Source organism: Lagenorhynchus albirostris, chromosome 1, assembly GCF_949774975.1.
Source record: "Lagenorhynchus albirostris chromosome 1, mLagAlb1.1, whole genome shotgun sequence".
NCBI classification, from domain to species: domain Eukaryota; kingdom Metazoa; phylum Chordata; class Mammalia; order Artiodactyla; family Delphinidae; genus Lagenorhynchus; species Lagenorhynchus albirostris.
The window spans coordinates 84,273,943-84,296,351 of record NC_083095.1 but is presented as its reverse complement, the minus strand read 5'-3'; the positions used below and the strand labels follow the sequence as shown (position 1 = coordinate 84,296,351).

Here is a 22,409-nt window from a genome sequence, read left to right as displayed (position 1 = left end):
ACAACAAAGAGTAGCCCCTGCTCGCTGCAACTAGAGAAAGCCCGCACGCAGCAACGAAGACCCAAGACAGCGAAAAACAAATAAATAAATAAAATGTATTAAAAAAAAAAAAAAGAATGCTGCTGTGGATGTTCTTATACATGCCTTCTGGGGTACATATACAAGTGTTTCCTCTAGGTATATAGTTACAAGTGGAATCACTTGTCAACTTTAGTAGGCAATTCTTAACTGTTTTGATGTGGTTAATGGCTGATAAAAATGTTACATGGACAAGCTTCAAATGAAAGGAAAAGGAGGGTACACAGAGGGTTTGGAGGGGAGGAAAGCAATAGTCATAATCATAGACAATATTGTTTGCCATGTGCAAAGCAGTGTTCTAAGCAGAATGAGTGCCTTGGTGATGATACCTCTGACTCCAATAAACTTATCCATCCCAAACCTGGTCACATTCATTAAGCTGCTCTGCTTCCATTTTCAATAATTCAATAATATGTTTTCAGTAATTCTGTGTTCTAGAAAATCCTCAGTCCTGAGGACCAGTGATCCAAAGCCTAAAGAGGCTTTGAAATGAGCCCATTTTCTCTAAACTAAGCCTTTGGGAGCAAGACTAACCCAAGCAAACCTAGGTCATCCATTGAGAGATACAGACCTTCTGGGAAACCCGTGATTACAACACACAGCTGGAACTAAAGCCAAACTTGAAAATGCAGTTGCCTAACCAGCCGTTTCAGTCACTACATTCAGCTGCCTTTGCCTCTACCTCTCACACTACTTACTGATGGGAATGTAAATTGGTTTAATCTTTTTGGAGGGTAGTATGGTATTACCTATCAATCAGTATTTAAAGCTATCAACTCCGCAATTATACTAAAAATTTGCTCTACAGAAGCACCGTGTACAAGTGTGAAAGGATATAAGGATGTTCACTATAGATTGTAATAATGAAAAACTGCAAATACCTAAAATTTCAACAATAGGGGATGGATTAAAGTATGGTGTAGTCACACAATGGAACACAAGGCAGCTATTATTTTTTAAAAGTCCTAGAGAAAAGCAACTTGCAGAAAAATTTGTAAGGCATGATCCCATTTTCATTTTAAAATACAGATAGATTTATGTATCTATGAAGAGAAAACAGTCCATAAAAAGACCATTTAATTATTAATAGTAGTTACCTCCAGAGTAGGGGTAAGGAGAGGGGGGCTATAATAAAAATTAAATTTTTAAAAAGGGTACCATGGGCTTTGCTGATGGTGCAGTGGTTAAGAATCCACCTGCCAATGCAGGGGACATGGGTTCGAGCCCTGGTCCGGGAAGATCCCACATGCCATGGAGCAACTAAGCCCATGCACCACAACTACTGGCCCTGGGCCCTAGAGCCCACAAGCCACAACTACTGAGACCATGTGCTACAACTACTGAAGCCCGCGTGCCTAGAGCCTGTGCTCTGCAACAAGAGAAGCCACTGCCATGAGAAGCCCGCGCACCGCAATGAGTCCCTGCTCACCACAGCTCGAGAAAGCCCGTGTGCAGCAATGAAGACCCAATGCAGCCAAAAACAAATAAATTAAAAATAAATAAATAAAAAGGGTAACATTTTACAAGGGGAAAAAAACACATTCAAGTCCAGCCAACTGTTAACTAGAGGAAAGATCAACTGGATTCAACCTGAGCTCCTTAAGGGCAATAACTTTTTCACAGATTCTGTACAACTGTTCTAGCACCTAGCACAGTAACTGACTGACAGAGACCAATTACTTGACTAGCATGTGGAAGGTGGAAGTACACATGCATGTGCACGTACACACACACACACACACGCACACAAAACCCCTGTTTCTTAAGTGTCTGCAGACTAGTGGAGTCATGGTAGTCAGGGATTTTTGTTTTCAATAGAGACTGAAGTAATGCTGCTCAATAGAACTTTGTGTGATGATAGAAGTGCTCTCCACATATGCTGTGCAATAGACCAAGTGAATTGGACATTGGAAATGTGGCTAGTGCAAGTGAATAATTGCATATTAAATTTTATTTAATTTTAATTAATTTAAATTTAAATCACCACACATGGCTAGTATTAGACAATGCAGATTTGAAGGATTTGTTGAAATACATAGACTCCTCAGAAAAAAATATGCATACAGAAAATTTTGCATACAATTTCAAGAGATCCAGGGACCCTGTCAAGCCCATCCAGGTGTCCTTACTTCAAGAACCTCTGAAGCTGACTAAAAGAATGCGAATAAGACAAACAGGACTAGAGAGGGAAAGAAAATGGGCAAAGGTTAATGTTCCCATTCAGAACCCTGGAAGACAACAGACTAGGTATGGAGATAGCCTCTGCCCCCTTCCTCCTCCCATCACATAGAACATTGACCTCCCTGTATGTTAACTGTTTACTGGTCTTCCCCACATCATGTTGTACACTGCAGACTGTGTACTCCATAAGAGCAGGGACCATATCTATCTTATTCACCATTATATAAACAGAGTCTGGTATAAAATTAATACACAGTTGGTACTCAAATGTCTGCTGAATGAATGAGTTTTACCAGGCATCTGATTTTTGCCAGTCCTAGGAAACCAGAGCTCCTGAGTTAAGGAGGGTCTCAGTGATAAGAGGAATTGGTTGGCTCATAAGAGATTAAAGAGATAGAGTTTTCACAAAGCTGGGCAGATACTCAGATCGATGTGAATCTTGTCTTACCCAGGCTGTTTCTATGCTTTGTAGTTCAGAGCGCCCTGTTGAAATACAAGCCATGCAAAGACTTCCATAGTCAGTGACAGTGAATCATACACTGAGACCAGAGGGCCAAAAGTCCCCAAAACATTTCTCCTTGGGTGCCGCCTCCATCTTCTCTAGCTCTGGAATACACCTGCCTCCTCTTACATTTCCCCTCTACCTGGAATCCTTCTCATGTCTCTACTGGGCAAATTCTAACTCATTGTTAAACGCCTCTTCCTCTGGGAAATCAGTGCTGGCACTTCCAGACTGAATTATGCCATATGTCCACTGTTCCCTTTGTATTTTGCACACTTAAACATATGTGCTCTATCAGGGCAGAGCCTAGTCATTCATTTCTGTATCCCAGCACTAAATAATGTCTGGCATATAGTAGGTGGTTAACAACCAGTATGAACCACTAAAAGCATATAAACTCAATGTGTTTCTCCACCCACACTACTGTTCAGGATGTGCCGTCCTAATGAGTGTGAGGTGATATCTTTGATAGTTTTGATTTGCATTGTCCTGATGTTGAGCATCTTTTCATATGCTTGTTGGCCATTTGTATGGCCTCTTTAGAGTATGGGTTTCCTTTTGGGTGAGGAAAATGGCTACTATCAAAAAACCAAAGTAACAAGTGTTGGAGAGGATGTAGAGAATTGGAACCCTTGTGCATTGATAGAATTGTAGAATGGTGCAACCGCTATGGAGGGCCCTCAAAAAATTAAAAGCAGAAATACCATATGATCCAGCTGAGGGAAACCAAAATGTCACCCCAAAATATGCCCCTTCCTCACTCCCACTGCAGGAGACACGGGTTGGATCCCCAGTCGGGGAACTAAGATCCTGCATGCCCTGTCACACGGCCAAAAAAAGGTTTATGTTAATGCAGTGACTTTTGGAAAACTCTTAAGGATGGGAGCTGGTTGCCAGAGGAACCAACCCTGGAACTTCCAGCACTACCACCAAACTCCAACCTCTGGAAAAGGCAGGCTAGAGTTTGACTTAATAACCAACGGCCAATGATATAATCAGTCATGACTTGGTAAAGAAACCTCCCTAAAGATCTCTAATGACAAGGTTCAGAGAGCTTCCGAGTTGGTGAGCAAGAAGGCATCCACATGCTGGAGAGTGGCACACCTGAGCTCTACGGTATCAGAAGCTCCTGTGCTCAGAACCTTCCAGACCTCGCCCTGTGTATCTCTTCATCTTGCTTGTTTTTCCTGTCCTTTAAAATCCCTTGTAATAAACCAGTAATTGAGTAAGGAAACTGCTTTCCTGAGTTCTGTGAGCCATTCTAATAAATGGTTGAACCTGAGGAGGCGGTTGTGGGAACCTTTGATTCACAGCGGGTCAGAAGCACAGGTAACAATCTGGACTTGCCATTGGCATTTGAAGTTGGGGCAAGTCTTGTGGGACCAAGTCCTTAACTTGTGGCATCTGACCCTATCTCCAGGTAGATGGTGTCAGAGATGAGTTACAGTGTAGGACACTCAGCTTGTGTCAGAGAATTGCTTGATGTGGGGAAACCACCACATATTTGAAGTAGAGTATTCTGTGAGTAAAGGAAAATGAGTTTTTCTTTCCTGGTATCTAAAATAGTTAAACACATAGAAGCAGAGAGTAGAATGATGATGCCAGGGATTGGGGACAGGGGGACATGGGGAACTGCTATTCAACAAGTATAAAGTTTCAGTTACGCAAGATACTTAAGTTTCAGAGATGCTGTACCACACCATGCCTACAGTTAACAATATCGTATTGTACACACTGAAATTTGTTAAGTGTAGATCTCATGTTAAGTGTTCTTACCATTATAAATAATAAATAAAAGTTTTGTGAATCACAGGACACTGCCAATAAAGTGAAAAGACAACCTACAGAATGGGAGAAAATATCTGCAAATCATGTATCTTTTAAGGGTCTTATATCCAGAATACATAAAAACTCTTATAACTCAAAAACAAGCCAATCTGAATTAAAAATGGGCAAAAGATTTGAATAGACATTTCTGCAAAGAAGATACACAAATGTCCAACAAGCACATGAAAAGATGTTTAACATTATTAGTTACAAGGGAAATGCAAATCAAAACCACAATGAGAGGGCTTCCCTGGTGGCGCAGTGGTTGAGAGTCCGCCTGCCAATGCAAGGGACACGGCTTAGTGTCCCGGTCTGGGAAGATCTCACATGCCACGGAGCAGCTGGGCCCGTGACCCATGGCCGCTGAGCCTGCGCGTCCAGAGCCTGTGCTCCGCAACAGGAGAGGCCACAACAGTGAGAGGCCCGCGTACCGCAAAAAAAACCAAAAAAACAAAAAAACACCACAATGAGATAATACTTCAATCCCACTAGAATGACTATAATCAAAACAATGGAAAATAACAAGTGTTGGTGAGAATGGAGAGAAACTGGAACCCTTGTGCATTGCCCGTGGGAATGTAAAATGGTTCAGCTGCTGTGGGAAAGTTTGGTGATTTCCCCCAAAATTAAACACAGAATTACCATATGACCCAGCAATTCCACTCCTTGGTATGTACTTGAAAGAACAGAAAACATGTATTCAAACAAAAATTTGTATACAAATGTTCATAGCAGCACTATTCACAACCGTCAAAAGGTGGAAACAACCCAATGTCCGTCAACCGATGAAGGGATATACAAAATGTGGTTTATAACCATGCAATGGAACATTATTCAGCCATAGACAGGAATGAAGTACTGATGCATGTATAAATTGGATGAACTCAGGGAACTTCCCTGGCGGTCCAATGGTTGACTCCGTGCTTCAAATGCCGGGGGCGCGGGTTTGATCCCTGGTCAGGGAACTAGGATCCCACATGTCACATGGCGTGGCCAAAAAAACAAAACGGGATGAACCCTGAAAACACTATGCTAAACAAAAGATGACAGACACAAAAGGTCACATATTATGTGATTCCATTTGTAAAAAATGTCCAGAATAGGCAAATCCATAGAGACAGAAGGTTGACGAATGGAATCAGGGGCTAGGAGGAAGAGGAAATGGGGATTACCTATTTAAAGAGTACGGGTTTCCTTTTGGGTGATGAAAATGTTTTGGAACTAATTAAGAGGTTATGGCTGCACATCACTGTGAATGTATGAAACACCGCTAAACTGTATATCTTAGAATGGTAATTGTGTTATGTGAACTCTACCTCAATTAAAAAACCAAAAAGACTAGTAAGAAAACCAGACACACAAGGTATTAGAAAAAGAGATCTATTTTACAAACCAAAAAGTCCCCAAACTCTAGCTGGAGGGAGAAGGAAGGAGGTAGCAAGTATGAGCAGGTCCTTTAAGAGCCCAACCTCACCCCTGAGAAAGTCTGAGTACCACCCCATGTGGTCAACTCCTACTTCATGGCCCATCCCCGTTCCAGTCCGAGAAGTAATCCCTCCATTGGCCACAGCCCTCAGTCCTCTTGCCAGTCATCCTGTGCCCAGGCAGGCATGGGTGAAAAGTACTCGAAGTCTGGCCCTTTATAGCACAGGGCATGCAGGAACATCACAAGGTCCTGCGGCAAGGGGTCCTGTCGCACTAGCCGGCACTCTGCACAGAGTGGGTCTGTCTCTTGATCCACGACATCGATTTCCGTTGCCTTCCCTGATGCCAAGGGCACTGTGTCCAGATCCTGAGGGCCTGCCTCAACTGCTCCATCCATCTTCTGGGCAGATGCAGCCAACTCTCCTAGGCAGTCTTTGCCCAGCTCTGAGGAAGGGGCTGTAGAGTCTGGGAGTCCTGGAGGCAGGTCACCCTCACAGAGATCTAGCACATCCAGACTCTGTTTGGCCTGGTGCTCTGCCACAAGGTCCCGCAGTAGTTCCTCATCTGTCTTTGGAATGTGGCCGCCTCGGCCTCGGGAGGGGCCCCAGGCGATTGAGTTGTAGATGGGGTCATTGAGGATGGGGTGACCCAGGAACTGGAGGTGGACTCGGATCTGGTGGGTGCGGCCTGTGAGTGGCCGGCACCGTACCACACTGGAGTGGCCATTGTAGCTCAGTCTCTGGAACACTGTCTCACAGGGCTTGCCCCGAGGATCTACACGGCATACCCCTACCTTGTAGGACACCACCAAGATGGGTTCCTTGCAGGTTACTTCCTCGGCAGGGAACTCCCCCTCCACCCGGCACACGTACTCCTTCTCCAGCTACACAGGAGGGGAGAGGGAGAAAGTCAGCACAAAGCCTAAACGCATGAAGCCCAAACCCTCTGCAGTGAGGACAATGGACCTGTGTCAGACAGAAAAGGATTCAAACCCCAGCTCCACCATTTGCCAGTTGCGCAATCCTAGGCACATTACTTACTTAGCCTCTTTAAATCCCATTAACTTGTCTGGAAAATGTTTGATTAGAAAAGCATTTACACCAACAGGGCTGTTATACGGATTCAGTCAGCTGGGCTCTAACGTACTTGGTACTGGAGCTTGGTATACAGTAAACAATAAATATATTACAATCAGATCCAGAATTACAAGTCTCAAGACCACAATCACCACCATTTAACTCTTCTACCCAAGCATCTTCCAACGCCATCCAGAATTCTTCCCACCAAGTAGATTCTCACCACAGTCTTAAAAACCCTGCTCAGCCTGTCAGCACTTTAAATCTTCAAAACAGCATATTACTGAGAGGCAGTATATGCCATCTCTAAAGATCTTTTGAAACATGAGAGATAATAACCTGTCTCCGGCACTTTAGGTGTTGACCTTCCTGAAGATAGGCGGCATGACCAGATAAACACGAAGGCTCACTTCAGATCTAGAACTCAGTGACACCCTTTCAACACAGAGCATTCATGAGGTCAGAAGGTGGCCTGCAGGAGGCAAAAGCTTGGCTCACCTGCCGGTCCCGAACCTGTTCATGAATTCTCTCCGAGACGGCTGCTGTCTTGGCAAACATAAGGACCCCAGAGGTAAGGCGGTCAAGCCGATGCAATGGGTGTAGCTCCTTGAGTTGGTGCTCCTTGCCCAGGATGAAGATGACCGTGTTGTGTCGGAAGCGGCCACAGGGGTGGACAGGAATGGAAGAAGGCTTGTCTACAACCACCACATCTTCGTTCTCTGCTAGCAGGCGGACGGGTTCTGCTGTAACTGGTGGCTCATGCCTGTGCACTGTGTTCCGTAAGAAGTCATTGTCCTGCCAATGACATAGGCAACCAGTCAGTCCAGGGTCCAGCCACCTATAATCAGTCAGCAGCACACACAGCTTCCTCCCCTCTTCCTTACTGACATGGAAGAATGGTCACAGTACATCCTTAAACAGAAAAAGCAGTGTGCATAGTGTAGTCTCACTTTGCAAAAACACAGACATACAGGTAGATAGCAGACATTGAAAAACTCATAGGATATACACAAAATGTTAACGGTGATATCCCTGGGTGGTAAGAGTATGGATTTTTGTTGTTATTCTGCTTATTCTTATTTTCTCTACCACAAAGTTATATTCGAAAAGTAAATTTTTCTAAAATAAAGGAAAAAAACCTCCATAAATCATCACTTATTGTGACCTTGAACAAACACCAAGCTCTAAGTCCAGAGATTTGGGCTCTACACCTGGATTTGCTATAGGCCTACTGTATGCTCTAAGGAAAGTCACTTCACTTCTCCAGGCCTCAGTTTCTTCATCTGTAAAATGTGAGGGTCAGTCCAGACCTCTGCTTCTCAAAACTGGGATGGGAGAGAGGATTCAAACCACTCACTCTCCAAATGCCTTGCATCCCCTCACAACTATGGTGAGGCAGTGTTAATAACAAGGGTGTCTGGTACCTCAGCTGTGATGGAATTTTAAAGAGTCAAAGCACTGGGCTAGACAATTCTAGTCTCAATCTCTGTCATTTCATAATTCTATCTTATCAGGCTCTGTGATAAATAATTTAAGCAGAAGTTATAAGGACACAGGCGTTGGAAGTGGCACTGTTACCTTACCTCTGTGAGGTTTACCTTAGTTTTCTCAGCTTCCTCACAGGTAAAATGAGGTGGCAGTATCTACTCCACAAGTTTGTCATTAGAATTAAATGTTAAAGTACTTAATGCTTAACTCTGTGCCCAGCACACAGTCAGGAGATATAAATGATAGTCTCGGTTATTACTATTTGTATAGAGATCTACAACGCAAGGTAGAAAGTCATAAGCACCAGTGCCACAAGACAGTGCGTAAAAGGAGCTATGAGAATTACAACTTCTGTCCCTTGGAAACACCGAAGACGCCTTGATGGAGGGGATAAGTGGGCTGAGTTTTTAAGCATACAGGCTGTCTACCTGCGGAGATGGGGCGCTAAAAGAGTGTTCCAAGTGAAAATGAGAACGCTTCAGAATTACCCCGATTTTACTCCAGTACCTATGCCCTAGTAACTATGAAATAAAACCCTGCCCCCTTTTGGGCAGGCCCCCTGCGGACTCCACCTTGAGCACAACGCTGAGGTCCTGTACTGGCTCCTCGTTGAGGTGCAGGCGCCCTGCTCTGACCGCGGCTTCGTAGTAGGCAAGAGGCTGGGCTCGGAACTCGGTGCTGAAGACGTGCAGCAAGCTGTGGCCCACCCAGCGGCCTTTGCAGTAAGTTTGGAAGTCAAAGTAATAGGGCCGCACCTTGCGCAGGCCGCCGTCAAAGTAGTAGCTGGTCTCGGCAAAGTGTTCATCGCCGAAGCTAACGCCTGCCCGCCGCTTCTTCGGGGGCGGCACGACGCGCTCCCCGGTTGCTCCCCGCCGCTTCTTCCGCTTGCCGGGGCCCGGGCCTGCAGTCGCGGCCTGCTCCCCGCTCCCTGCGGCCTGCGTCGCGTCCCCCGGGGCCGGCTCCACTCCTGGGCCCGCTGGCTCCGGGCGCCCTGGGGGCTGCTCACCCCTCGCGTAGCCACCCGCATCTCCATTTTGCTGAGCCGGAGCCCCCAGCCCGCTAGCTGCCTCGGCCCTGGTCGAAAGTGTTTCCGCCATGGGGCCCCTACGGCCACCCCAAGTCCTGTCAAAGGTGAGACGCCGGAGGTTGAAGCACACTTGCCCAAAAACCTGGAGCCACACGCGGCCGCCCAGCCACATGACCACCCAACCTCGGCGGCCATGTCGCGCTCTGATGACGTCACTCGGCACCAACCAATCAGTGAGGCCTAGTGCCGAGGCGGGACTGCGTTAAGAATAGGAGTGAAGGAGTGAGCAGAATGAGTTGAGTTGAGAGGCTGTGAGAATGATTCATTAAGTGTAGATTCCATGTAGATATGCTCGACGTCCCCTGAGTCTGGAAAGACTCTTGAAAGTTATTTTAAAACAAAACAAAACAAAATGAGGATTGCTAAACTCTGAATATCCAAGAAGCACTGTGTTGTATACTTTAAAGGGTATATTTTGTGACTTATATAACTCAATAAAGCTGTTATATATGTAATTAAGCACACACATCTCAGAAGCAATGTTTTTACACTTGTCCTGCTCCCTAAGAGCATGAGGACTAGAGATCTCCCATTTGCCTCCCATATGCTCGTGTCCTGAGATTAAAACTCCAAGTGGATCAGAAGATGTATTTGTCAGAGTTCTTAAATGCAAAGTACTGAAACCAACTTCTGTTAACTTCATAAGAGACGGAATTATTGAAAGGATATTAGTGCCTCATAGGATTCACAAGAGAGCCGGAGAACAGGCTCAGAAACATCCAAATCAAGAGAAGGCAAGGCCTCTGAGAACCAGCCACATGACAAAAGGGTGAATTGTATGGAATGTGAATTATATTTCAATAACGTTTTTTTTTTAAATACTCAAAATGTGGTCTGTGGATTAGCAACATGGGCAACATCTGCTGGAACCGCAGAATCTTTTTCCTCCTTCCCTCCAGATCAGCTGAGTGAGAACCTGCATTTTAATAAGATCCTCAGATCATCTGTCTGCATATTAAAGTTTGAAAAGGACTTTTATAGACCATGCAAAGTAGATTTTTGTCGTACCCTTTGGACATCCAGCATCTTCTCAACACTCTTGTGTGGAGAATTTCCCACATTAAGTACTGCCTCCAAGAGGTGGAATTCAGAAACTGGCCTTCCCAGCCTCCCTTGCAACTTGGGCATCCATCACCTGGGCTCCTTTGATCAGGCAGAACCTTTGGTTCAGAGGCATATAGCAGAGGAAGCAGGCACAGTGTGGAATACATGTCTGACAAGATAGCATTGGAGGTATCTGATTTGGGGGACTAAGAGTGGGGGAAGTTCTTGTGTCCAGTGCCCAGCTGCAGTGTCTATGTTCAATGGCATTGGGGTGCTCCCTGAGAAGTCCCTCAGTGAGGTTTGGACACTGAGGTTTACTCAGTGGGTATAGACCCCAAGTCTGACTCTTTGGTCCATCTTGAGATCCTGTGAACTACTTAATATCCTTTAATACTGTGGTGTACAATAGAATAGCCATTAGCCACCTGTGGCTATTTAAATTAATTAAAATGAAAAAAAATTTTAATTCAGTCCTTCAGTTACAGAAACTGCATCTCAAGTGCTCAATAATCACATGAAGCTAGTGGATACCTTATTGGACAGCTCAAATACAGAACATTTCTATCATCACAGAAATTTTATTGTACAGAGCAGCTTTAATTAATTCCTTTTACTGCTTAAACGGCTAGAATGAGCTCTATAGTTTGAACTAAGAACTCCACCTAACTTACTGTGATAAGGATTTAAGTCTTTAATTTAAGAGCAATGGGAAAGAGTTTCTGGTGTGTGTGTGTGTGTGTGTGTGTGTGTGTGTGTGTGTGTGTGTGTGTGTGTGTGTGTGTGTGTGTGTGTGTGTGTGTGTGTGTGTGAGTGACATGATCTAATCTCCATTTCAAAAAGATTACCCTGGTTGCAACTTGGAGAAGGGACTGAAGAGTGAATCACAAGGTCTAGCTCCAATTCAGTGTGGTCTTTGACCATGAGGGTTCTAATTTAAACATTCAGACACCAAACAAGTTTTGAACATTTGCCAAGCATCACTTGGCTCTAGAGATACAGAGGTAAGAAAGACATGGTTCCTGACCTCAGTGAAGGCCTAGGCTGGTTGAGGAAACAAATATAAAACATATTTGTGCTAATCACATTGTGGTTAAAGCAGAGACTAAGATAGAGGGATGCTGACTGCCCTCATGTGGCTTCCCAGTGTGAACAGTCCTTGGGGAGGGGGAGATCACCAGGGCTTATGGTTTCAGCTTTGCAAGTCCAGGATCTGGTTTGGATTTATTCAGTGCACACACTAATTAAACTCAAAGGACACAGATGAATCGCTAAGGGTGACCGTTTTTTAATTTACAACTGTAATTTTAAGTTAAAAGGTGTATTCAATTTTATACCAGCCACTGTTTGTGCCTACTGTTAAAGGCACCCTCATCCTCGTATCAAGATATGTAAGAGGCCAAATATGAAATCAAGAGGTTTTTTTGGTGAGCAGGAAATTAGAGAAAACTTCATAAGTGAGTTGAAAGGCCATGGAGCAGCTCAATGAAGCACCCATAAATCTATGACAGTGACCCTTTCTATGAATCAGATGCTACCAGATTCGTGTCACCAGGTCGGGTGGCAGTTGGAGGACTCTGTGGATCCGCCCATCCTCATATATTCCCTGTGAATAAGCACTGCCAAAATCTTGCCTATTATTTGCTCCTTTGTTTTCTAACCTTCTTGCTTTCCACTTCCTTCTGTTTGCATATTCTAAGAATGGTTATAAATGTAACAGAGTACCTTGTAGTTCCCTTTCACATGGTGGTAGTTATTACCACCATAGCCACATTGATTGGCTTTGGACACATCTAGAGATTATACCCTCAGTCAAGCTACTTCTACAGATGGTTGGCTGATGTCTTTCTTCACATGTGTCTTTTGCGAGACAGTAACCTGCCCTGGAAATTGGGGATCAGGTTGGGAGGGTTGCATCTCAGCGAACGGATAACCCCTGAAGGATATCAAAGGTCATCTCCTTTAAAAAAAAAAAAGAGTTTCTGACACACATTTCCCATGACCACTCTCTCCTTTATGTACTCTGGCCACACTTCCGTCATATCCTCTATAACTCTTTGATGTTATTTGTAAACTTGTCTGTCTCCATGGCGCTTCCTCCTAAGCTTTAAGGCTGGGACCCATACCAAGTCTTACCTGTCTTGAATTCCCGCTTAACACAATGCCTCGAACACAGCATGAGACTTATGTCTATTGACTAAATGAATGTGGGAAAGCTACATAACTTGGTGAACGGGACCTGGATCTCCTGTGAGAGTAAGTAAAGTAATCGCTTCCAACCCCATTCGAGGAGCAGAAGTCCTCTAATTTGCGTATCGAAGGGCTGAAATTTTCGGGGACAAACAGCAGCCCAGAGAACTGCCGAGGAGATTAACTTGCTCAGGTAACCAAGAAAAGTCAAGGCCTTGGAAACTGGGCTTCCCTATCTGAGCAGGAACCACGTGGAAAGCGCCGTCCGCGCGGCTGTAACGCACTTGTTATGAGCCGAATCTACCTGGCCCTTGGGAAGACTGGGGCCCAGGGCGTGTTCTCCACCGTTTCCAGGCAACAACAGTCCCGCCCATCGTTTCCTAGCCCTCTGCTTCTCGCTTCCTTACCCTGCTGAGCTCCACTCGACCAATTGACGCACAGAACATCGCCAGTTTGGGAGGTGGTTGGAGGACTCCAGGGATCCGTCACCTGGAAACTCCGCCTCCCTATTTCTCCCAGGCTGCCAGCGACTGAACTGAGCTGAGCGTTTGCGGGCTGCGGGGCCGGCGGTTGCGGTAGGTGGAGAGGCGCGGGGGTGCCCAGCGTTTTGTATCCCCGGCTCCGAGATACCACAGAGGTGCCTCGGGGCCTCAGTCGTCCCTCCTAGCCAGTCCTTGAGGCCTGAGCGACTGAGGCCCGAGATCTGGACATCAGGGTTTTCCGCGCTGGTATGGACTTCCTGCGGGGGACCGGGGGACCAGGGGACCAGGGCTCTGATGCTGGCAAAGTTTTGGTGTGGGTGGGTTCAAACGACTTCGGTATAGGGGTGGAGCCTCATTGTGACCCTTGGCATCAGTTCATACAGGGACTCCGTCACATATCTGGCCCTTTTACTTCCGGGCCATTGCGCAGGCTGGGCGCTCTCTCCTGGAATTATTCAGACCTTTTCCCAGGCAGCCTTCCTAATCTCAAAGGTCCCTCCTGTAAGAAGGTGTCAATTCATCCTATTAGATTAGATAGTTACGAAAGCCCCCGGGCTTTGTGGGTAGCCCTACCCACTTAGCTCTGCTCAGGCTACTTTCAGTATAGAGTCCCAAACAGGCAGAGTGGTAATGGGTAAAAACATGGCTTTTGGAGCGTCACAGGTCTGGTTTCCAATCAGGGATTCACTCTGTATCAGTAATGTGCCTTTGACAAGTTACCCTCATGATCCTCAGTTTTTTCATCTGTAAAATGATGACAATGTCTGTCTTTCCATTTTTCTATTAAAATAAGAACACGAGCCGTATAGCCCAGCGTCACCATGTAATGAGCACATGAGTCTTGCATATGACAGTGCTCTCCGACAGTTTTCACCAAGCAGCATTTATATTATCCTGGTGTACTGTATATGGAACTGTGCAGGGCCTTTAGTCTGTATCCTATTGAAAACAGAATTTAATTGGCTGAGGACAGAGTGGTTGCATTTTGGAGATCTTTGGAGAAAAGTGCAGAATGGTTGTCCTCACTGGAAATGTCCTAGAAATTCCTCTGTGTGTGTGTGCGTATATGTGTTAAAACATCCATAACATAAATTTTACCATTTTAACCATTTATAGATGTACTGTTAAGTGGCATTCACATTATTGTACAACCATTCCGACCATCTATTTCTAGAACTTCCCAAACCGAAACTCTGTACCCATTAAACAGTAACTCCCATTACCATCCCCGCCTCCAACCACCATTCTATTTTCTGTCTCTATGAGTTTGACTGCATAGACCTCATATAAGTGGAATCATTCAATATTTGTCCTTTTGTGTCTGGCTTATAGAAATTCCATTTTAAGGGACTTCCCTGGTGGCGCAGAGGTTAAGAATCTGCCTGCCAATGCAGGGGACACAGGTTCGAGCCCAGGTCCAGGAAGATCCCACATGCTGCGGAGCAACTAAGCCTGTGCGCCACAACTACTGAGCCTGTGCTCTAGAGCCCACCAGCCACAACTACTGAGCCCACGTGTCATAACCACTGAAGCCCACGTGCCCAGAGCCCGTGCTCCACAAGAGAAGCCACTGCAATGAGAAGCCCGCGCACTGCAACGAAGCATAGCCCCCGCTTGCCGCAACTAGAGAAAGCCCACGTGCAGCAACGAAGACCCAACACAGCCAAAAATTAATTAATTAATAAAAAAAGAAATTCCATTTTAAAAGACAAACTTCATTATGAAAACAACCTGAGTGCAGAGCCAGAAGAGGAACCTAATTACCCTTTTGTCATCTTTTTCTCTATAACATAGGAATGTAATAGAAGACATTTTAAATTTTGTTAAGAGAAACTTGATAAAAGGCTATTACCTTCCTTCCTAAGTCAGTCCTTATTCACTTGAGCTTCTGTTTTTTCAGCTCAGATTCCAAATGAAAATGTTTGAGAACGTTGACTCTACAACTACAAGACCTGGCCCGGATCTTTGGGCTGAAATCTGTTCCTGTCTGCCACATCCTGACCAAGAGGATAGTACCAGCAATGCTTTCTCAGACTCCTTTATGGATTCTTACCCTGCAGGCACAGGCCAGAGGGAGGCCCCAGACTTTGCTGTGCAGCCAACTGTAAAGCCTTGGGCTCCCCTGCAGGATTCAGAAGTGTATTTAGCATCTCTAGGTAAGTTAGATGGCTTTTTTTTAATTTTTTAATCAGAAGCTGGTGGTTTTAAGGAAGCATGTTGAAGTTCTGTTACATCAAACCTGGTTTTCTGTTCTCTGTTTTTTTGTTTGTTTTTTTGTCCTTACCACATGTATCTGTCAGATGTAATTCTAGGGGGTGTTTCAGGTTGGTTGTTGGGAAGGAGCCCCCTTTTCCTTGTACATCCCTTAACAGTCTTTGTCATCTCCTGCCTCTGACTGTTTCATCTCAATTCTGCTTTATTTATTGGCATTCTGTAGGACACTCTTGTTCACTCTTGGTGGCCCATGTATTCAGATAACCCCAAAGTGTCATACCTTATGCATCCTGAAAGAAGAAGGTCATGGTCCCAGAGCTACATGTGGATTTATGATGCTACAGTTTGAGAAATAGATTTAATAGATTGATGGTTGGGATGGGAGTATATTGACATAAAATTCATTCTGCCTCTTGTTAGCCATTTTAGTTTTTAAATATTTCCTGAACACATCTTCACTGCCCTGTCCTGTGGCCTTCCTTAAGTATTTAGAGAGACTCCTAACACAGGAAAGAGATTCAGATTATCCCGTGCTAGGGGAAAGACAAATATCAGTCTTGGGCAGTGATCGCCAATCTTCAGAATTGAGTTAACCTTTATTATTAGACATCCATGAGACGCATCAATATGTCACAAAACCAAACCTGAGAATAATTATTTGAGGAAGGAAAGGCAATTCAGGAAGAAGAAGCATTTGAGGAAGGACAGAAAGAAGAGTCAGAATAGAGTTTACATGATTGCTAAGAAATTTCTTGGAAAAATAGAAGGAATTTGGTTAATGATGTACTGGAGGAAAAAAATATGAGAAAAACACAGGTGGAATGATGGCTAATGAGAAAGATGAGGGTGTAACATGAAATTTGTTGGGAAGCCACCAGAGATAGTGTAGTAATACTTGCAGCAGTGGCCGAGGAGGTTACCAATTCTGTTGTAGTCAGAATATCTGCTTAATGATGATAGAAGAAGCCACAGTCTTAGGAAGCTGAAGAACCAGATCCTTCGGCTTGTTGGTGCTCTGTGCCCAGGGCATATAAGAAACTTTCATGGATTCAGTGATGTTTTTGATTGGTGAAGACTGGTTCAGAAAGTTAAAACTCCACGGATCTTTTCTAAACTCAGTTAAGATGATGATTAAAATGTCCTCCCCTGAAGAAAATAAGAGGGATTCCTGTTGCCTTTGGCAGAGTCTGGAAGATAATGGCAAGCGGGTTTGGAGAATGCAAGGCACCTATTTCTGCCTGATCACATCTGATCAGGGACTCAGCACCCTCAGAAAGGGGAAGACCTTTTCCAGCCCAAAAGACTACCTCCCACCTTGACAATCAAGGCCTGACAACATAAAGATTGTTTTTATTGCCAAATAAACTTATATCAGAGAATCCACTAAGAGCAACAATTAAAAACTTTTAGCCAGTTCAACCTGAGATATACATAATCCTTTACCCATCCTCCAGGAGAAAAAAACTCCTCAAATATTTAACATTTATCAACTGTAGTTTTGTTTTTTTTTTTTCCATGGGTGAGCTTTTGGTGGTAACTTGTAGCAACAAAAGGTGTTTGTTTTGATCAGTGGGTTCCAGCTGATGCGGCTTGTTTAGAAATGAAAACAAGATTGCAAATCATAAAGTTTCTATTGGTGGGCTTGATGTCCACCCCTCCCCTCCAGAAAGTCATCATTTACCTATTTATTATAGTTAGAGGCAAGACTAAATTAAGGCAGAAGGCAAATGGTGATACCCTTACTTGTATTCTTTTAAAGGGGCTATCTGTTCATCAGTTATACTTAAAATGCAAAGAAGAGTAACTAAACATGTATCACCAGGAAGCCATAATGGATCACTCTCACAGGGATTACAAGATGTTTTTGTTAGGCTCCAACATCCAGGCCACAAGCAGAACAACCTTCAAAAAAAACATTGGGAGATTCCTTTTCCTTAATCAAGAACTTAATCACACATAGAGATCTTAAAGGTCTCTTATTATTGAGTTCTCATCAAGTCAATTTTTGTGTCTAATGAACCAACGAAACTCTCTTCACTTTATCTAATTCTTTCTCATGAGGTTTGGAAACCACTTTATGAGACTGTAACAAAAAAAGCCATTTACTCCTCCGAGAGACTATTTTCAGGAGTTGAAAAAAGAAAATAGCATACACATGTCAAGCCAGGGAAAACAAGCATTTCTTAGAGAGATACCTGCTGGGCTTCTGTGATTTCAAAGAAACCGTGCCATCAATTTATTTATGAGAACCTATAAACTCTTTTTCTGGGGTTAAACAGTTTAACAGTTATTTGGTACAATGCAGAGAGAAGGCATTGGGATGGAAAAAGAAAAATGTACGTTTGTCCTCCTTAAAAAAATGAGCTCTTTTTCAGGGAGTGTGCTTGTACTCATCAGTGAGAGAATTTTTAAGTTGACATTTTGCATTTTTGCTTTGTTTTGTTTTGGCCGCACTGTGTGGCATGTGGAATCCTGGTTCCCCAACCAGGGATTGAACCCGTGCCCCCTGCAGTGGAAGCGCAGAGTCTCAACCACTGGACCTCGAGGGAAGTCTGGCATTTTGCATTTTAGATTAGTTTTGTTTCATACTCACTTTCCTTGTTAAGTTCAACTTCCTCTCTCTTTAGAGAAGAAACTGAGAAGAATCAAAGGTTTACATCAGGAAGTGACTTCCAAGGACATGCTTCGTACCCTGGCCCAAGCAAAGAAGGAATGCTGGGATCGGTTCCTCCAGGAGAAGTTAGCATCAGAATTCTTTGTGGATGGACTTGATTCTGATGAGAGGTAATTGATTCTCAGTCCAGCTCCAGGTGACGGTCTGTTTCACTGAAAGCATTTCTCTTCCTCTAAAGAAGTCAGGGAGAGCGACATCTGAGTCCAGATATAAGTTGATATCAACATCAGCTTTTCTGAGCTAAAATCATCCTTTGTAAGGTTGCTTTATTTGCTTAGTCCAGTGGCAGATTTTTGGGAATGAGTTTTTTTTTTTTTGCGGTACGCGGGCCTCTCTCTGTTGTGGCCTCTCCCACTGTGGAGCACAGGCTCCGGATGCGCAGGCTCAGTGGCCATGGCTCATGGGCCCAGCCGCTCCGCGGCATGTGGGATCCTCCCAGACCAGGGCACGAACCCGTGTACCCTGAATCGGCAGGCGGACTCTCAACCACTGCGCCACCAGGGAAGCCTGGGGAATGAGTATTTTTGCCAAAAAGCAAATTCCCCACCTACATCTTTTTTTTTCTTTTGGCTGCGTTGGGTCTTCATTGCTGCGTGCAGGCTTTATCTAGTTGTGGCGAGCAGGGGCTACTCTTTGTTGCCGTGCACGGACTCTCATTGCGGTGGCTTCTCTTGTTGCAGAGCACAGGCTCTAGGTGCACAGGCTTCAGTAGTTGTGGCACGCGGGCTCAGTAGTTGTGGCTCGCATGCTCTAGAGCGCAGGCTCAGTAGTTGTGGCTCATGGGCTTAGTTGCTCCGCGGCATGTGGGATCTCCCCAGACCAGGGCTCGAACTCGTGTACCCTGCGTTGGCAGGCGGATTGTTAACCACTGTGCCACCAGGGAAGCCCCCCCCCACCTACATCTTGATCACAGGTTGAACAGAGTTGAGAATAAACTATTGTCTTCATTTTTAAGTACACACTGTGCTTGAGAAAGTAGTAATCAATCAACAACTGGAACCAAGTCTTCTTACCTATCAATCTCCACTGCCTTACAGAGTTTCTGTCATATTTCTGTCAAATTTGAGTGGACACTCAAATTTGTGTAGACCAGATGAATGAATTTCTTAATCTACTATGCAGGCACTGTGCTTGATGTCGTAGGCATGGAGGGGAGATGTAAGGACGTTTTAGAGCCTTTTTTTGGTCCTCAGAACTAGGTGGGGAGAGCTGACAAATATATATGTAGACATACCTAACAAAACGAGGCAGCATAAGAAAAGAGCCAGATGAGTGGAAGTGACAACGTGCTTTAGGAGTTGAAAGACCATTGAGCTCCCTCTGGGGTCTAGTTTTGTACCAAAGGAGAAAAGTATCTGCAGATGGGCTGGATGCAGAAAGGAGGAGAGGGCATTCTGCCACAAAAAGCAGGATGGTGCTTGACACACTGGGGATAGGAGCTCTGCCACTTACTGGTTGTATGTTTCTGGGTGAGTAACCTGTGTGTGCCTCAGCTTCCTGCTCTGTAAAGCAGGAGTAGTACCTCTTACCTTATAGGGTTGTTACGAGCATTAAATGAGTTACTATGTATAAAGCACTTAGAACAGTGCCTGGCACAGGGTCAGTACTGTGTGTTAGCTCTTCTTAATATTATTCTTCCTAACAGAATTTTAAAATTCAGTAAGAAATTATTCAAAATGAAAATCAGTGAGGGAAATAAAAACCTGAATTTTAACACAAGGTCTTAGGGGAATATGACTTAACCTAAGTTTACATCATAGCATTAACACTGATTTTGAGAGTCCCATGGTATCAGATGAAGATACTGCTGCTGAAATCATGGACAGTATGTGAATAGAACTTCATGGTTACATTTTATTTTTTAATTTGCAAAGTATTTTCACTTACATTATCTCAAATATTGCATCAGCGTGCCCCCAGATCCTTCAGAAATCAGTGTGGCATCTAAGGTCAGGTCAGCTTCCCTCTGAGGGTTCAGAAAATAATATACATTTTACTCTTTTCTTTTCCCAGTTGAGCCTTAAACTGCCCCAAACACAAAAGATGAAGATGCACAGATTTCTGAGCCACTAATAATTTGGTATTATATTCTCTCCTCTTCAATATTTCCTTCCTCTCCAGTTCTGAGAAGAAAAGACAACTTTCTCCTGCATAATTCTCAAATAGTAATTCTTCTCAGAAATTAGATCAGCACCAAGACTCAAGTTTATGTTTCTGTGTATTTATTAATACCTAAAATAATGTGGGTTTCCCTTCCTTATAGAAATAATTGAAACAATTTTTGAAAAGTATGGTAGATGAAGATTAAATGCCCACATAGCACCTTAGTCCCCTGAGCTATGGGCACCTGTTGAGCTGTGGGCACCTGTTGCCCTGAGCCTACATCTGTGGGAATGCTTCTTTCTATCAGTGTTCAGAACAAGCGCCAGGAAACAGTAGACGTGCATTTGGTTTCAAACTTCAAAGTTTATGTTTTAAACACAGTCCGTTTTGTAGTGGAATTGTGTGGTTCTTCACGTATGTGAAGGCCAGATGTGTGACCCTCCTTATGGCATGCTTTTGGCAAGGGAGCAATGGGCTGGGAAATCCTACTGTCCACAACATGATTCCCTCATTTTAGGTGTCTAAAATCTGCTGGTTATGGCCTTATTTCTTGGCTTACGATTTTTTGCTATTGAAGAGCACAGAATGAGGTTTATATTATTCCTAGTCATTTGCAATTTACCGTGAATGTCTAATAGCTTTAGGGTGGAGATATCCTGGGTACTCGAGGAAGGTGGGAGGGGGACACTTCCCCCTCCCCACAGATCCAAACAAAAAAGAGCCCCCTGGCATAGTGGCATTCCTTTGTGGGGGACATTGCTACTCAGATGTTTCCACCTTGGCATCTTGCTGTAGAAAGAACTAAACAAACAAAAACACACGAAAAATCGTGTTTAGTACAACTAAGTGCTGTAAGTATAATTAAGCCTCAGACTACCTCAGGTATAAGAGATTTCAAGATGCTCAGGTTTCTGCCTCACTAATAATTTGGTATTTATTTGAATGTTTCCTCCCCTTGACGATTTCTCTTCTCTCCAGTTTTGAGGAAAAAAAGACGGGACTGAGGCATAAGCTCTTTAGCTGTTCTCATCAAGCCTTCAGAGACTCTGCATTCATTTGAAGGCGGCCTGGTGCTGCTTGTCGCCCAAGTGCCCACTAGGGGGTAAATTATGCCACAGAGCTGCCAGGATGCACAGCTGTCAGAGGAGTATCTGTGCTCCCCACGTTAGCAGTGAAAAACAATTATAGGAAGAAATTGGTGGTGGGCGGGAAGGCAGTCTTTGAGTGAGATAATCATTGAGTAATTAACCAGTGAGGTCTGATGCAGCCACCCTTCTCTCCTGCTCTTTCCTAGCACCTTGGAACATTTCAAGAGGTGGCTCCAGCCAGATAAAGTAGCCATCAGTACGGAGGAGGTCCAGTATCTGATTCCTCCAGAGTCGCAGGTTGAGAAGCCAGCGCCCGGGGACGAGCCAGCAGCAGTGGAACAATAAATTACACACACACACACACATGCCCAGCAGCTGTCTTGGTTCCAGAGGGAACAGCAGAGAGCTCGGCAGCGGCAGCAGCAAGGAGAAATCTAGGGAGGGAAAAAGCCCAGCCTTCCACTCCACCAAGCAAGCAGCTGCGGGCCCCTGAGGACTTGCTGGGGGCTGGCACGTGTGACTGTCTTGGGTAAAGTGACTGACCCAGTGGGTGCTGGATCAAAATACCGCCTTCCTCTCTGTCTCACAGCTTGTCTGAGCTCTGTTGCTGCAGGTGAGAAGTCTGCTGAGAACCTAGTGAAGGACCAAGTGTGAAAGTATTTGGAGAAACTGATACCCTTGTGTATAATGGATAAGTTAAGTGAGCCATATTTTTTCTCGCCTCTTCTGGATGGTCCCACCTGTGTTCCAAGCGTTCCCTTGGTAAATTGTCAGGGATGCGTGGCACCGAAGAGAGTGAAGTCTGCTTCCTTGAATCCAAGACCCATCTGAGGCTTCTCTAACAAGTCCATAATAAATATAGGGACTTTAGGAAAAAGAGGCTGGGCTTTTCCTTCGTCTGATTTGTTTCTTGTGGGGAAAATGAACGAAGGAAGTGTGAAAATATAGGTGTT

At 44.5% G+C, this 22,409-nt stretch overlaps 2 protein-coding genes across 4 annotated transcripts; one reads left to right on the top strand and one right to left on the bottom strand.

The window, feature by feature from the left end:
• Positions 1–5,954: 5,954 nt before the first annotated feature.
• RPUSD2 (RNA pseudouridine synthase domain containing 2) lies at positions 5,955–9,801 on the bottom strand. Its single transcript, XM_060147346.1, has 3 exons — positions 9,150–9,801; positions 7,588–7,884; positions 5,955–6,896 (listed from the first exon to the last, which is right to left on the bottom strand). Exons 1-3 carry the CDS (start codon positions 9,774–9,776, stop codon positions 6,162–6,164), a joined length of 1,659 nt encoding a protein of 552 aa, XP_060003329.1. The 5' UTR covers positions 9,777–9,801; the 3' UTR covers positions 5,955–6,161.
• Positions 9,802–13,333: 3,532 nt separating this feature from the next.
• Positions 13,334–21,815, top strand: CCDC32 (coiled-coil domain containing 32). 3 transcript variants are annotated; one of them, XM_060147326.1, is made up of 4 exons: positions 13,334–13,470; positions 15,278–15,533; positions 18,219–18,375; positions 21,663–21,815. In XM_060147326.1, the coding sequence occupies exons 2-4, from the start codon at positions 15,290–15,292 to the stop codon at positions 21,799–21,801; spliced, it is 540 nt and encodes a 179-aa protein (XP_060003309.1). In that variant the 5' UTR covers positions 13,334–13,470; positions 15,278–15,289; the 3' UTR covers positions 21,802–21,815. The 3 variants fall into 3 exon arrangements, with proteins under 3 accessions (XP_060003309.1, XP_060003315.1, XP_060003321.1); XM_060147332.1 differs by having other exon boundaries at positions 13,385–13,470; positions 15,283–15,533; XM_060147338.1 differs by lacking the exon at positions 13,334–13,470 and adding an exon at positions 13,497–13,623.
• The last annotated feature ends 594 nt before the right edge of the window (positions 21,816–22,409 follow it).